Raw genomic sequence first — 13334 nt, forward strand, 5'->3', positions numbered from 1 at the left:
GGACGCTGTCTCTAGAGCGGGATTTGGCACGAGGCAAAGGGAGTTGCCTGCGTCCGACCCGGGTGCGGGAGCTGTGTCCGGACGCCGAAGTCGTCCCGTATATATTTTGTGTAAACCAAAGTTCCTGCTAGGCTGAAAGCCTGAAACCGCAATGGTCGACACGTAGTACTCGTGAGCTTGACACCTGAGTTGACCCATCCGCATCCGCAGCATCATCTCCGCTTCTGGCCCATTGCCGATTTGGCTGCCGGGCTTTTGCATCTCCTCCACACCGCAACAAACTTTCTGAATCGTCCAGATTGAACGCACGAAAGAGTGGAGTGGAGGGCCCCCCGCGCCATGAGCCGCCACCATCGCGGGCCACTCGGTCTCCGATCGGCAGAACGAAAGAGATCGCCATACAGCTGCCCGACTCCACTGGGGCCACGCGTCCGTCGTCCCCAAAGCCTCGGCGGCTCGGCCGCGCGGGCGAAATTTTGCTCGTCACGACGGGAACCTAGCGTACACGCACGTTTCTTCAGTTTTTTTTTTTTTGGCCGCGCGGGGAAGCCTGCCTCTAGCCTTCTAGCCAGCGCCGGCGCGCGTGGGGCGGGCCACCAGAAGGAGATTAGCGTCCGGTCCCCTCTCGTTTCGTTCCATCATCACCCGAAACGAAAGCCGAAATCTACGAGGCCCACGTCTGGCCCACCTAGCCGGTCTGTCCGTCTCCGTAAATAGTGTTACACGGTCCAGTAACCCGAAGCGTGGGCATGGCTCCACCTTGGCTTTTTTACTAATCTCACACGCACTACCGATGGCCGACGAGGATTAGATATTCCAGTGACGACTAGTTCGCGGACACGTAGCCAAAAGCGAAGCGTTTAACGGAGGCGAGCTAGATATTTTCGCCACTGCTTTGCCGGATGCTGGGCCCCGATCCGAACCGCTCAGGCTCAGCTGGCTGCTGCTTGCACGCGGGACGTCGGGACGGGCGGCCGAGATCGCGCGGCCGGCTCGCCCGAGCGCGCCCAGCCGTCGCTTTGCTTTTATTTTACTCCGCGCCCGCGGCGCCGTGCGGCTGGCTCTGGCTCATCCCCGTCCTCCTCCTCTCGGCCGCTGCTTGCCCCAACCCCACTACTCGCTGAGCAAAGCGGAAAAAGCGAGGAAAATATCCTGCTCCAGCGAAGCACCGCAGCAGAGAAGAGCGGACGCCATCCCCCGCCGCCGCCGCCCCTCAATAGATTAGGCGCGGATAATGGTGCGGGCCGGACCGCGACGGGCGGAGGAGGGCGCCGCGGCCCCCGGCGGCCCCAGCCGCCGCCGCTGATAGTAGTATACCTGCTAACCAGCCATCTGCAGGCACGGTGGTAGCCCGCGAGGGGCCCCGGCCGGATTTATTGGGCGGTACCGGCGGCCGCGGGGATGGAGGAGGAGGCGTCTGCAGATCCACCGACCGCTCTGTCGTACTGCGCCTGTGTCTCTGGTTCCGGCCGCTTCTGAATCCGACGCTTCGGTTCCTGTCCCCGGTCCCCTTGGCGGAGGCGTGGTTGGTGTGCTTGGGGTTTGGGTATGGTGGGCGGCGGCGAGGGGGATTGCGTGGGCGGCGGCGGTGTGGGGGTTGGGGGAGGCCAGCAGTTCGTGGACCGGAGCAAGGTGAGGATTCTCCTCTGCGACGGCGACGCCACCAGCTCCCGGGAGGTGCTGAGGCTCCTCTGCAACTGCTCGTACCATGGTTAGTCTTGGTCAACCTTTGTAGCCCTCGCACTTGGTTTCTCTAATCGTCGGGATTTCCCTAATTAGGATTATGTTTCCTTCTCACTGAGGTCTTAATCATTAGTAGTACCAATACGTTCGCTTCTAATGATAGGAATCTGTTGCTCGTCATGTGTGGTTACTGTTGTGCTGTTGGGATGGTGAACCCTTTTTTTTTCAGTAACCTGCGCCAAGTCTCCGCGGCAGGTGATCAATATTCTCAACTACGAGGGAGGCGAGATCGACATCATCCTGGCTGAGGTTGATCTGCCGGTCTCCAAGTGCTTCAAGATGCTCAAGTACATTGCCAGGAACAAGGACCTGCGCCACATCCCCATCATCAGTAGGCTGCCTTTCTATCCTGTGCCTTGTGCCGATTACTGTGATGTGCTTGCTGTGACCATCCTCCTGTTTGATGGAACTGTGCAGTGATGTCCAACAGAGATGAGGTGTCTGTTGTTGTCAAGTGCTTGCGGCTTGGTGCGGCCGAGTACCTGGTGAAGCCGCTGCGCACGAATGAGCTGCTGAACCTTTGGACCCATGTGTGGCGGCGGAGACGGATGGTAAAGGGCATTATGCTGATTCACCTTAGCCTCTGCGTTGCTCTAAGCTGAGATGCTTGTAGGCGTTGCTGTACCTGCATGAATTATTCTTTAAATTGAGTACTGGTGTTGGCAGCTTGGTTTGCCCGAGAAAAACTTCTTCCATGACAACTTCGAGTTGGTGCTCTCAGAACCTAGTGATGCCAATACCAACAGCACCACCCTCCTCTCAGACGAGACAGACGATAGGCCTAAAGAAAACATGAATCAAGAAACAGGCACCTCAAATCAACTTGAATACGAGGTAATGAACCCAGTATTCGTTTGGAAGCTTGTTGCAGTCCAAATATTCTTTTTTCTGTTTTAGTATAGTTCCATTTCTGCTCTTTGATGTTGCCACAAAGATCTGCCCTTTGGCTCTATATATGTTGTATGTTGATGAGATGCTAACAATATACTTGTATAAATGCCCTTCCATTTCTTGGCGTGTTTCAGTCTAATCCTTCTGTTGCTGAGCCCGACCAGAGAGACAAGATGGAGGGTGTACCAGGCTCTGTCCTAGATGCCAGCCAAGCATGTAAGATGTTTCAGTCGGACCTTTATTCTTGCCTGTAATTACCGGTCTTCCTTTTTTATTGTTAATCACTTCTATTTCTCCATCTGTTTTCTGATTAATTATTTTAATTGCCAGCCTCTCCGGGAAGAATGTTTTCACGCCCTATAAAAACCAACCTGAGGATTGCTGAGTCGTCTGCATTTCTAGCATATGTTAAGACAAGCACCCCAACCACCAGCTCGTTTGATAGCAAATTACAAAGAGGTGGCAGTTGGTTAGATTCTTTGGATAACCAGGGTAATTGCTCTAGTGCAACCGATAGAAGCGACACCGGTACTGATGTAAATATTCGGAATAAAGAAACTTTTGAGATGCCTGTGCAGTACCCTATGGTATGTTTTTCTTCCTCTAACATACATATGGAGCGAAGCAATGAAGGCCATAATGATACTTCAGGAACTCCACCTGTATACCATTTCCCATTTTATTATCCAGGGATGGTAGAGCACAACATGGCAGTTTCATCAGTGCAAAATTTTCAAGCAAACATAAACAATGCTCAAGCACACACACCACCAACGATGCTTCCTCAGTACAATGTTTATCCTCAATGCCATGGTTTACCTATGATATCATCATTTCAGTTGAATCCTGCTGGCATGAATATGCACTCAAGTTCAAGTCATTTACCAACGCAAAATGTGTGGTCATCGGCATCAAGCACACCAATGCCTGAGGAAACATGCAATCGCTCTGAAAGGAGGGCTGCAGCACTTGCCAAATTCAGGCAAAAAAGGAAAGAGCGCTGCTTTGACAAGAAGGTGAGGTATGTGAACCGGAAGAAACTTGCTGAAACAAGGCCTAGGGTGCGAGGTCAATTTGTTAGACAGGCAAGCAATACAGATATCACCAGCACTGGAGATGATATCTCTGAAGACGAAGATGACGATCCATTGTCCAGGGAGGTAGATATGGTTTCCTCTCCAGAGTAGTGGAGAGGTCCCTCTGTGAAAAAAATAGAGTGCATACATTCTTCTACTGGCAACAAGGCAATACACCCTTTTTGCTCACACACGGTATAACCTTTTTTGTCCCCAAACAATGTGGCTGTTACTCTGGTTACTTCAATGGAGAAATCATCTTTTGATTAAGTGTAGTTGTAGTTTTGCTAGTTATTGATGCACAGACCAGTCTAATCAATATGGTCTTATTGCAGTATAATCTTTGCTTTTTTGAGGTAAAACAGGGCTATTATTGTACATTCCGCCTGTCATAAGTTGGTTCTACATTTTGGTTTCCTATTCCATGTGTGTTTCCTACTACCTACACCCCGCGCACAATTTGCTCTGAGACGAAGGATCCATTTCTGGAGGAAGGGGAAACTAAGTTGATTAATACTAATCTGTTTATGTAATGTGCTCACTAGTTAGTTTATATGTATCACCCAAAAATTCAGCGGAGTTCAGTTCAGGCAAATTAGCCAATGTTAAGACTTAAGAGCTTTGCCTTTTAACCTTTAATTAAGATAGGAAAGAGTTCTAATTAAGACAAAACACAAGATACAATTCAGGGCATAACGGTACACAAGTTTGGGCGGAGAACACAGCCACGGCTGAAACCTAGCCAGAACAAGCAACCTGGGAGAGGCACGGGCTACATGGATAACGGATAACCTGAACGTTCTTCTACGTTGCTCCATGTCTTTTTTCACCTGCAACGCCACTTGTGCCGCAGGTGGCAAGGATAATAAGCGGGCCGGCAGCCAGACTAGTTACAGTCGGTTTGTATACTAAGGGCATGTTTGGATGCCAAAATTTTTGACAAAGTGCTACTGTAGCATTTTCGTTGTTATTTGGTAAATAGTGTCCAATTATAGTCTAATTAGGCTTAAAAGATTCGTCTCGTGGATTTCGTCTAAACTGTATAATTAGTTTTATTTTTTATTTATATTTAATACTTCATGCATGCGTCTAAAGATTCGATGTGAAACTAAACTGGCCATAAGCAGACTTGTAGGTTGGCTGCAAGGAATAAGTAGCAACAGTAAAAAGATGCATGGGATTGGGAGAGGATGGAAAAAAAAAAACATCTTTTTCTCGCTGCTTGTGTCTGCAGCCAGGCTGTTAGCTAATAGTTGGCTTCCTTCTCTCTCCTTAGTTCTATCACCTCCATGTAGGATTTTGATGACATAGAGCCTGCTGAGTAGTATGATTTTGTGACTAAAATTTAGGAGGTGTCACATGAGGGTGTCGCATGGGGTGTTCGGATACTAATAAAAAACAAATTACAGAATCCGTCAGTACTCCACGAGACGAATTTATTAAGCCTAAGTAATCCGTCATTAGTACATGTTTACTGTAGCACTACAATGTCAAATCATGGACTAATTAGACTTAAAAGATTCGTCTCGTAAATTAGTCACAAGCTGTGCAATTAGTTTCGTAATTAGTCTATATTTAATACTCCATGCATGTGTCCAAACATCCAATGAGACAGCGACTAAAGTTTAGGAGAAGAAACCAAACACCCCCTTATTATACTTGCTCTAGTGCAAGTAACTTGGTATTTGTGCCACCAGAGAGCTAATTCAAGTCTCTTTGATATTTATGCACTTGTTAGAATTTAATGTCTAATGTACTGTGTAATGACATCTAATCATTTAACTATGTGAGAACTATATGTCTACTATCTATGTCATTATGTCAGTCTAATTATCTGTCTTATTGTACGAACCGTGTGCATGTCTCGAGTCATATATTAAAATTTTAGATGGAATTAGTGTTTGTACGCATATTTAGGCAGGGCAAACCATTTAAACCGTCTAATTTACCGTCTACACCTACTAAACGCTAAATGAACTAATGAAGGGTGACTGACCGTAGTGTTTAGCATTTAGGTAAACACACTGGTGCCACACACCTCGTGTCGTGTTGTAGCTAGACTAGACCTCATGCATCCGGATCCAGAGGGACATGAACTCAATTTACACCGTGCTTGTGATGTTTCCACGAATAGTTCTCATGCAAGCATTGTTCATCGGCCTTGCTCCATCAGTTTTTTTTTTTCGTTTTGCTAGTTCTAATACATGCAACGCGAGATTCTTAGGTGCCTCCCCATCAAGCCAATTGCAGTGCCAAAAGAGTGTCTTCTTCCCGTTTCCAATATTGATTGTGGTGAAGGCGTTGAAGAGCAATACGTCCACCGAGTTAGAGACCTCGCTCCATGCCCATGGCTTGGTGTCATCAGACCTCGCTCCTTGCCTATGGTTTGGAGTCATCAGTCCAGTCTTGCCACAATCAGCGCAGTCATGTATGCGCAATGCTCTTCCAAATTTATAAATGTCACGCGCATGTAATTTGTGCATTTCTTTATATACCATTAGGCCCTGTTCGGCTCGCTGAAATTTGGCTTATATTATTGTTTATGCTGATTTGATGTGAAAGTTATGCTTCTGCTTATGCCAATTTGTTGCGTGAGAAAAACAATATTCTTCGCTAAAAAGTCTTGTGCAAATTAGGTAAACAAGATTGATCGTTGAGCTATGAGATGCGAGTTCACTTTTCACATCGTTTCGTTCATGCTCCAGTTTGTTTCGGAAGATAGAAGTTGAATTTCATAGTTTCATATATGTAGTACAAAAATGGTTGAGGTTTCATCTTTTCCAACATCGGCCAAAAACCAATTTTCATCAACCAGCTAGCACACGTGAATTGGCCAACTGGGAAACGTTCAAAGGCTCTTATATTACACACCAGTGGGCTTGCTGGTAGAGATGAAAACAGGCGGAAACCTTTATCATTTCCGTTGCCCTATCTTATCACAGGAAATACGAACATGATGAACCAGCAATAACTAAGCATGTCAACAGTCAAGATCAAAAGAGGACGGCAAGACGATGTTTTGGCCCACGCACCAAGTACATATTAAGGACACGACCTGTCAATCACATAGCATTACATATAGAGCCTGAATGTGCTGGAGAGATGCCATAGTAGTGCCTAGCAGTGTTTGATTTATGTTCTTAATACCCATTCAACATTCCAACCAACAAGCCGTGACACTAACTGAACATGCATGGTTGGACAGTTGAAGCTTCAGTACTTCGGTGCTGGCTGCTGAGTTGGCAGAAGTCCAAATCTCTTCTTCAATAGGAACCGCTGGCGAGAGTACTTGTCATCTGGTGAGAAGCGAGCTGCACCACAAGGAAATATTTTAGTAAATCATGATGCGAGGTCCATGGTCACCCAAATTATTAAACAATCAAAACCACAAATGCAACCATAAAAAAGAATGAATTCCACATGTTTCAGTTCTGCAGGTTACATCTTTGTTTGGTCCTATACATCCACAATACAAGTGTTCGCCTCAGGTAAAGTACGATAGCTTCTCTCTCTCTACAGTCTATTTACATCTAGTCCAATGATACAACAGAATGATGCTTTAACCTGGCAGACAGTGCTCATGGTAAAGCCATTCATGATTGACTAGAACTCTAGATTATGCGAATGCCTAGTGAGTTCATATTGATCATATAAAGCACAGGGAATTGTCACAGGAAAAGAAAGAATGATCTGTAGCTTTGATAGGTACCGGTACTCTTAACTCCATTCTTAAAAGTTGTGCAAGCAATTTTTTATTTGTCTGCTCAAAATATCCAGAATCTAAACGCAGAAGAAATTGAAGATACAACATACTATTGGATGAATGACACAAATCGGTCAGGGGGTCTAGAAACATGCCAACTGCTCATAATTAGACAACCATGACTCTGCATCCTTATAGCCAACAAAAGAAAACTATCCAACTATCATATCTTGACAGGTAAGTTATAACAGAAGCAGCAAAGGTAACTCCAGTGAACAAAGGCAGTGTACCTGGGTGAGCAGACTGCGTCGGCACGCCAAGAGGCGACTCCTTCTGCAAAGCAAGAACAAAGATACCCAAATTAGCAGAGGCTAACAAGAAACACCCAAAAATTATCAGCCATTCAGAGAAACTTAAGCGCAAGCTCATACACAAACCTTGGTGGTGTAGACCTTGTCCCCCTTCTCGTTGATGTAGTACTGGAGATACATCTTGAATCAGTGCGCAGGGATGATACCTGATAAATTCAATGAGAATAAAGAGGAATTACTCCCAATAATAATAAAAATTGCAGCAAACAAAACCAGGACAGCCAGCGGAGGGGGTACTGAAGTTTTTTTTATCCAGTCTGGTACAGAATTTAGGAATTAGACACTAATCAATTTCTCTCTTATTGTTGCAATAGAGTTGGACCCTTCTTTGTGCGGTTTAAACTTACGGCTGTAGCGATTGGCACGATTTTTCTCTGATCTTTGCTTGAATTCTAGACTGCTCCACTCTGTGGCCAGAATGTCCCAGCAAGATTGTTTACACCAAGGTTGGCATCGTGCAGCATACTCCTCTCGCGTCCACATCTGCCATACAATCAAAATAGGCCAAGCCACCGTGTGTTGACCATCCAGAGAACATACCCAATCCAGGATAGTCATGGATGGAAGTATGATATGCAACCCTCATTTGAAAATTTTGCTTTGAGAAGCTATCATAGGTGAGAACTCCTGCCCAAGCTTCCTTGATCTCATCAACAAGTGGCCGCATAAAGACATTCATATTCTTGCCAGGATGCTCTGGTCTAGGAATCACTAAACTAAGAAATATATTCTCCTCCTTCATACAAAGAGCTAGAGGTAAGTTCAGAGGAATTGAAAAAACTGGCCAGCAAGAATATTGAGCTTTTCCATAGCCAAATGGGTTGAAGCCATCTATCGCCATAGCAATCCGAACATTCCTCGGGTCCATTGCAAACTCTGGGCAAGACGTATTGAAATGTGTCCATGCCTCAGCATCAGAAGGATGCACCGTAACATTTGTGTTGGCATGTCTACCCTCCTTGTGCCACCGTGTGTGCTTTGCAGTGTTTGGCTCCATGAACAACCACTGCAACCTTGGTATGAGTGGGAGATAACATAGAACCTTACGTGGTATTGGTTTTCATTTATGCCCTTGGTGTGCTGGTTCAGTAACTACATATCTACTCTCCCCATAGAAATCACACTTATCCTTGTTCTCATCTTATTTGTAGTATATCATGCAATTGTTTGTACAAGCATCTATCTTGATGTAAGGCATTTTTAAACCACAAAGAAGACACTGGCACTTGTACAAAGTTTTTGGCATCTTATGGTTCTCAGGCAGAACATCACCAAACAAATCCAATAATTTATTAATGCATTCTATAGGGAGATTGTATTGTGACTTAACTACCATCAAGCGTGCTATAGCTGTTAGCAGTTGAAAGCTCTAGTTTGGTTTTGGTGAATTGATGAAACCCTAAGTGCTAACCTAGTTTATCAAGTGATCATGACATAGGTAGCACACTTCAAGTAGAAGAAGCTAATGAAGATCATAGCATGACAATGGTGATAGCATGGAGATGATCAAGGGCTTAAACTTGAAGAGAAGAAAGAGAAAAACAAAAAGCTCAAGGCAAAGGTATAAACCATAGGAGCTATTTTGTTTTGGTGATCAAGACACTTAGAGAGTGTGATCACATTTAGGTTTGATAGCCATACTATTAAGAGGGGTGAAACTCGTATCGGAATGCGGTTATCAAAGTGCCACTAGATGCTCTAACTTATTGCATATGCATTTAGGATCTAGTGGAGTGCTAACACCCTTGATAACATTTGTGAAAATATGCTAACACATGTGCACAAGGCGCTTTTGGAAAAATGAAATGTCTATTTTCTATTGCGCCGGATGCAAAATTCTTGGTGATTGGCTCATTGGAGCAAGGGTGAAGAAGTTAGAAATGAAAACGAGTTGGTCGCAAAGATGCCAGCGTCGGTCAACTGACCGGACGCTGGATCTGAATGCACCGGACGCTGGCAGGCCGCGTCCGGTCGCGCTGACGTACGGTGACACAGTAGCTGGAATGTGACCGGACGCTGGCTGCGTCCGATCCCATTCGACCGGACGCGTCCGGTCATGCTCGGGAGCTTACTGGAAACGACCGGACGCTGGGCCTTCAGCGTCCGGTCAGTTTATACCGGAGCGTCCGGTCAGGTCAAGTGACCGTTGGAATCAGGACACGTGGTCGTCTGCGAGCGACCGGACGCTGGGGTCCAGCGTCCGGTCAACACGACTGGAGCGTCCGGTCAGAACGCGTTTTGCCCAGTGAAGGGGTATAACGGCTCTATTTGATTGGGGCTCTATTTATAGCCCCATGGCCGGCTGTGGCTCACCATCTTTGGCCATTTTCATTGACATAGCAACCTTGTGAGCTAAGCCAAAGGACTCCCACTCATCTACATCATTGATTCATCATCATAGTGAGATTGGGAGTGATCCAAGTGCATTGCTTGAGTGATTGCATCTAGAGGCACTTGGTGTTCGTGTTTTGCTGCGGATTTCTCTTGTTACTCTTGGTGGTTGCCGCCACCTAGACGGCTTGGAGCAGCGAGGATCGTCGAGCGGAGGTGGTGATTGTCTCCGGCTCCGATCGTGGTGATTGTGAGGGGTTCTTGACCTTTCCCCGGCGGAGCGCCAAAAGGTACTCTAGTGGATTGCTCGTGGCTTGTGTGATCCTCATCTTGTGTTGGTTGTGCGGCACCCTATTGAGGGTTTGGCGTGTGAAGCCAATTAGCGCGTGAACCTCCAAGTGAGTGAATCGCCACAACAAGGACTAGTTTGCCGGCAAGCAAGTGAACCTCGGTAAAAAATCATTGTCTTCATCATTGATTCCGAGGTGATTGGTCTTCATTGTTATTCATCTTTGTGATTGATTGGCTCTTCATCTACACGGCGGTATAACTATCCTAACCACTCTCTTTACTTTACCGCAAACTAGTTGACAAGCTCTTTAGTGTAGCTAGTTGTGAGAGCTTGCTTGCTTGGTTGGTGTGGCTCTTTAGTTAGTCTTTGAGAGCACACTAACATAGGATAGTGTCTTTGCTATTGTGTGAATAGACACTATCTAAACTAGAATTGTGGTAGGTGGCTTGCATTTTAAGTAGGCTAGTGCAACACTCGCTTCGCCTCATAATTGTCTAACCATTTGGTTAAGTGTTGTTGTAGAAATTTTTATTAGGCTATTCACCCCCCCTCTAGCCATTAGGACCTTTCAGCAGTGCAACACTAGTGTAGCTATGGAGCGGCTCTTTTGAAGCTGCTAACAAGGCATAGAATGCCTTAGCATCTGTTGTTGGTTCGCCTTCTACACTATCTGTATGCATTGCATCACCGAAATCAGCTAACATTTGATCTAAACCATCAGTAGTATCATACGCATACTCCATTGTAGGCTGACTAATAGGTTGTTGACCATGTTAAGTCCATATATTATAGCTAGGCAAAAATCCTCTTTTGGACAAATGCATGCTCATGACGGCTCTTCTGCGTCTAACTCTATTGCGACAATCTGAACACGGACAAACTACTCTAAGTTTTTTAGAATTAGAAACATGACCGAAAGCCTGGTCTAGAAAAACATTTGTATTTCGCACCCAATCCAAGGAATGACAACCATTGTCATTCCAGCCTTCATACATCCAACTACAGTCTTCTATCGACATGGCTATTGTTGTGACAATGAACTGAAACCGAAAATTTGCAAGTAATTGTTCACATAATTTAGTGCATGTCTTCTAATACTAATAGTCAAACAAGTTTATATAGAACATATACTGATTACTAGTATCAAAATTAGGGAGATGCCAAACTACAGAAAACACTAAGCAAATTTCTAGACTGCATCAAATGAGGTATACATGTGCTTCCATTAGTAGCTTTGTTGTCTCGTTTTACAAAGAGAGACAGCTGCACTCATTTTCTGTTTAGATGTTGCGAAAATATCCCTAAATTTAATTTTACAAGTGATCTTTGTATCACTTTTCTGTTGCATTGCTTCATATATGTAACTATGTAAACAATGAGTAGCTGCACTCATTTTCCAGTGCCACACAAATTAATGCATTTGCATGATGCTATTTACTTGCAATAGTGTCAAAATGTAGTGAAATAACAAATAGCTTTAGCTACCAGCAATATAAGACTACAAAAAAGGATTTATGCACTTAAATATAAATATTCTTCGGCATGAATATTTTTGTGTCAGAAATACAGTTTCATAGCCTTGATACTATGAGTAAAGGGTCAAGTCGGTTGCATTGGTGCTCAAATATTATTGCCAAATGACAATGGAGTAGGTTGTAGGTTGCAGGATTCAGTCAGCCTCAAATAGTGCGGCATGTGTAGATAATGGGCAAGCCATTTTCAAACATACCATCTTTTTCATCTCACTTGCCTAAATTTTTCATGCACAAGCTTTTATAATCATATTAGCGTGCAAATTAATTTAGACATGCCAATTCTGTTTTGACTTAATTAACAATACAAAAAGAACCAAGAAAAGGAAAATTTCCTTCTCTCTTGAAACCCTTTGTTCAGGAGTGACAAGCAGACCGTGAAGCCTTCTTTCTACAGATGTGGTGCTCCCTTGCCCTCTTTTTGTGCACAACTGAAAGTCAGACTCCCTTGCCCTCCTATGCAGATGTGAACATGTGGTGACTTCCTTCACAACAGAGCTTTAGGCAAGACCAAGCAGTAGAAGGGTGCCTCGACTATGGAATGGGAGGACCTAAAAATAATACATCCCTATCAATTGTTCGTCAATCCTCTTACTGATGTCCACAAAAGAATGCACTAGGAATCCCAAGAACATACCTTACCTCCTCTGTCAATCCATCCTTTGCTTCCTCGGATCTAAGGAATAGGACATGGAGAGAGGGAATGGGAGGCAACAGCAGATCGAGAATGGGAACGGTGGCGACTTAGCAAGGTCGGACGGTGGCTTGCGGAGGGCGGCGGCTTGGGGAGGAAGGGCGTTGGCCTTGGGAAGGAAGGGCGGCGGCTTGGGTCAGGGATGAAGGGCGGTGGCTTAGGGAAGATGCATGGTCGCTGGGGGCGACCGGCCGACCAGGCGCTAGGCAGGCAGGCGATGGGGAGCTTGAAAGGTCCTTGTGTGGTTTTGGTAATTAAGTGACAACCTAGGTGCACTAATTATGTTTATGTGAGATACATAGGTGATTAGTCCACAGGTACATATGTGTGAGCAACATATGCCATGAAGGTGAAAATGGCTTAGAGATATTGCAAAGCTCACACATGTGATGATGAAGGAGCTCATTGCAAATAAGACATGACATTGAGTCATGTGATCAAGGTGGAGAAGATCAAGACATGACTTAGCTTGATGGACCAGTTGCAAGCGTAAAGGGCAAGTTGGAGGCTTTGGAGCGATGGACCGCGTGGCGGTGAAGGTTAAGCAAGACTTGACGCCGATGGACAAAGGCAACGGTTAAAAGCATGTGAAGTCAAGATCAATGAACCAATATAATCACGTGATGATATGAAGTGGATCATATCATTGTTGATCGTGTTGGTGCATGTGTTGCATCAACATTAGAGGAGATGGAATGGAA

General features: G+C 45.3%; 1 protein-coding gene across 1 annotated transcript; it reads left to right on the forward strand.

Moving 5' to 3' along the window:
- The first annotated feature begins 1064 nt into the window (after positions 1-1064).
- LOC136474334 (two-component response regulator-like PRR1) lies at positions 1065-4125 on the forward strand. Its single transcript, XM_066471926.1, has 6 exons — positions 1065-1711; positions 1913-2074; positions 2161-2294; positions 2410-2577; positions 2769-2850; positions 2965-4125. Exons 1-6 carry the CDS (start codon positions 1549-1551, stop codon positions 3819-3821), a joined length of 1566 nt encoding a protein of 521 aa, XP_066328023.1. The 5' UTR covers positions 1065-1548; the 3' UTR covers positions 3822-4125.
- Positions 4126-13334: the final 9209 nt, after the last annotated feature.

This window comes from Miscanthus floridulus, chromosome 8 (assembly GCF_019320115.1).
Source record: "Miscanthus floridulus cultivar M001 chromosome 8, ASM1932011v1, whole genome shotgun sequence".
Lineage (NCBI taxonomy): Eukaryota > Viridiplantae > Streptophyta > Magnoliopsida > Poales > Poaceae > Miscanthus > Miscanthus floridulus.

What these genes read in the sequence shown, in the direction of transcription:
- LOC136474334 (XM_066471926.1), top strand. Translation starts at nt 1,549, where the DNA reads ATGGTGGGCGGCGGCGAGGGGGATTGCGTGGGCGGCGGCGGTGTGGGG. An exon ending in GCGCCACATCCCCATCATCA is followed by an intron (nt 2,075 to 2,160) that starts GTAGGCTGCCTT and finishes GGAACTGTGCAG; the next exon opens with TGATGTCCAACAGAGATGAG. An exon ending in TGTGGCGGCGGAGACGGATG is followed by an intron (nt 2,295 to 2,409) that starts GTAAAGGGCATT and finishes TGGTGTTGGCAG; the next exon opens with CTTGGTTTGCCCGAGAAAAA.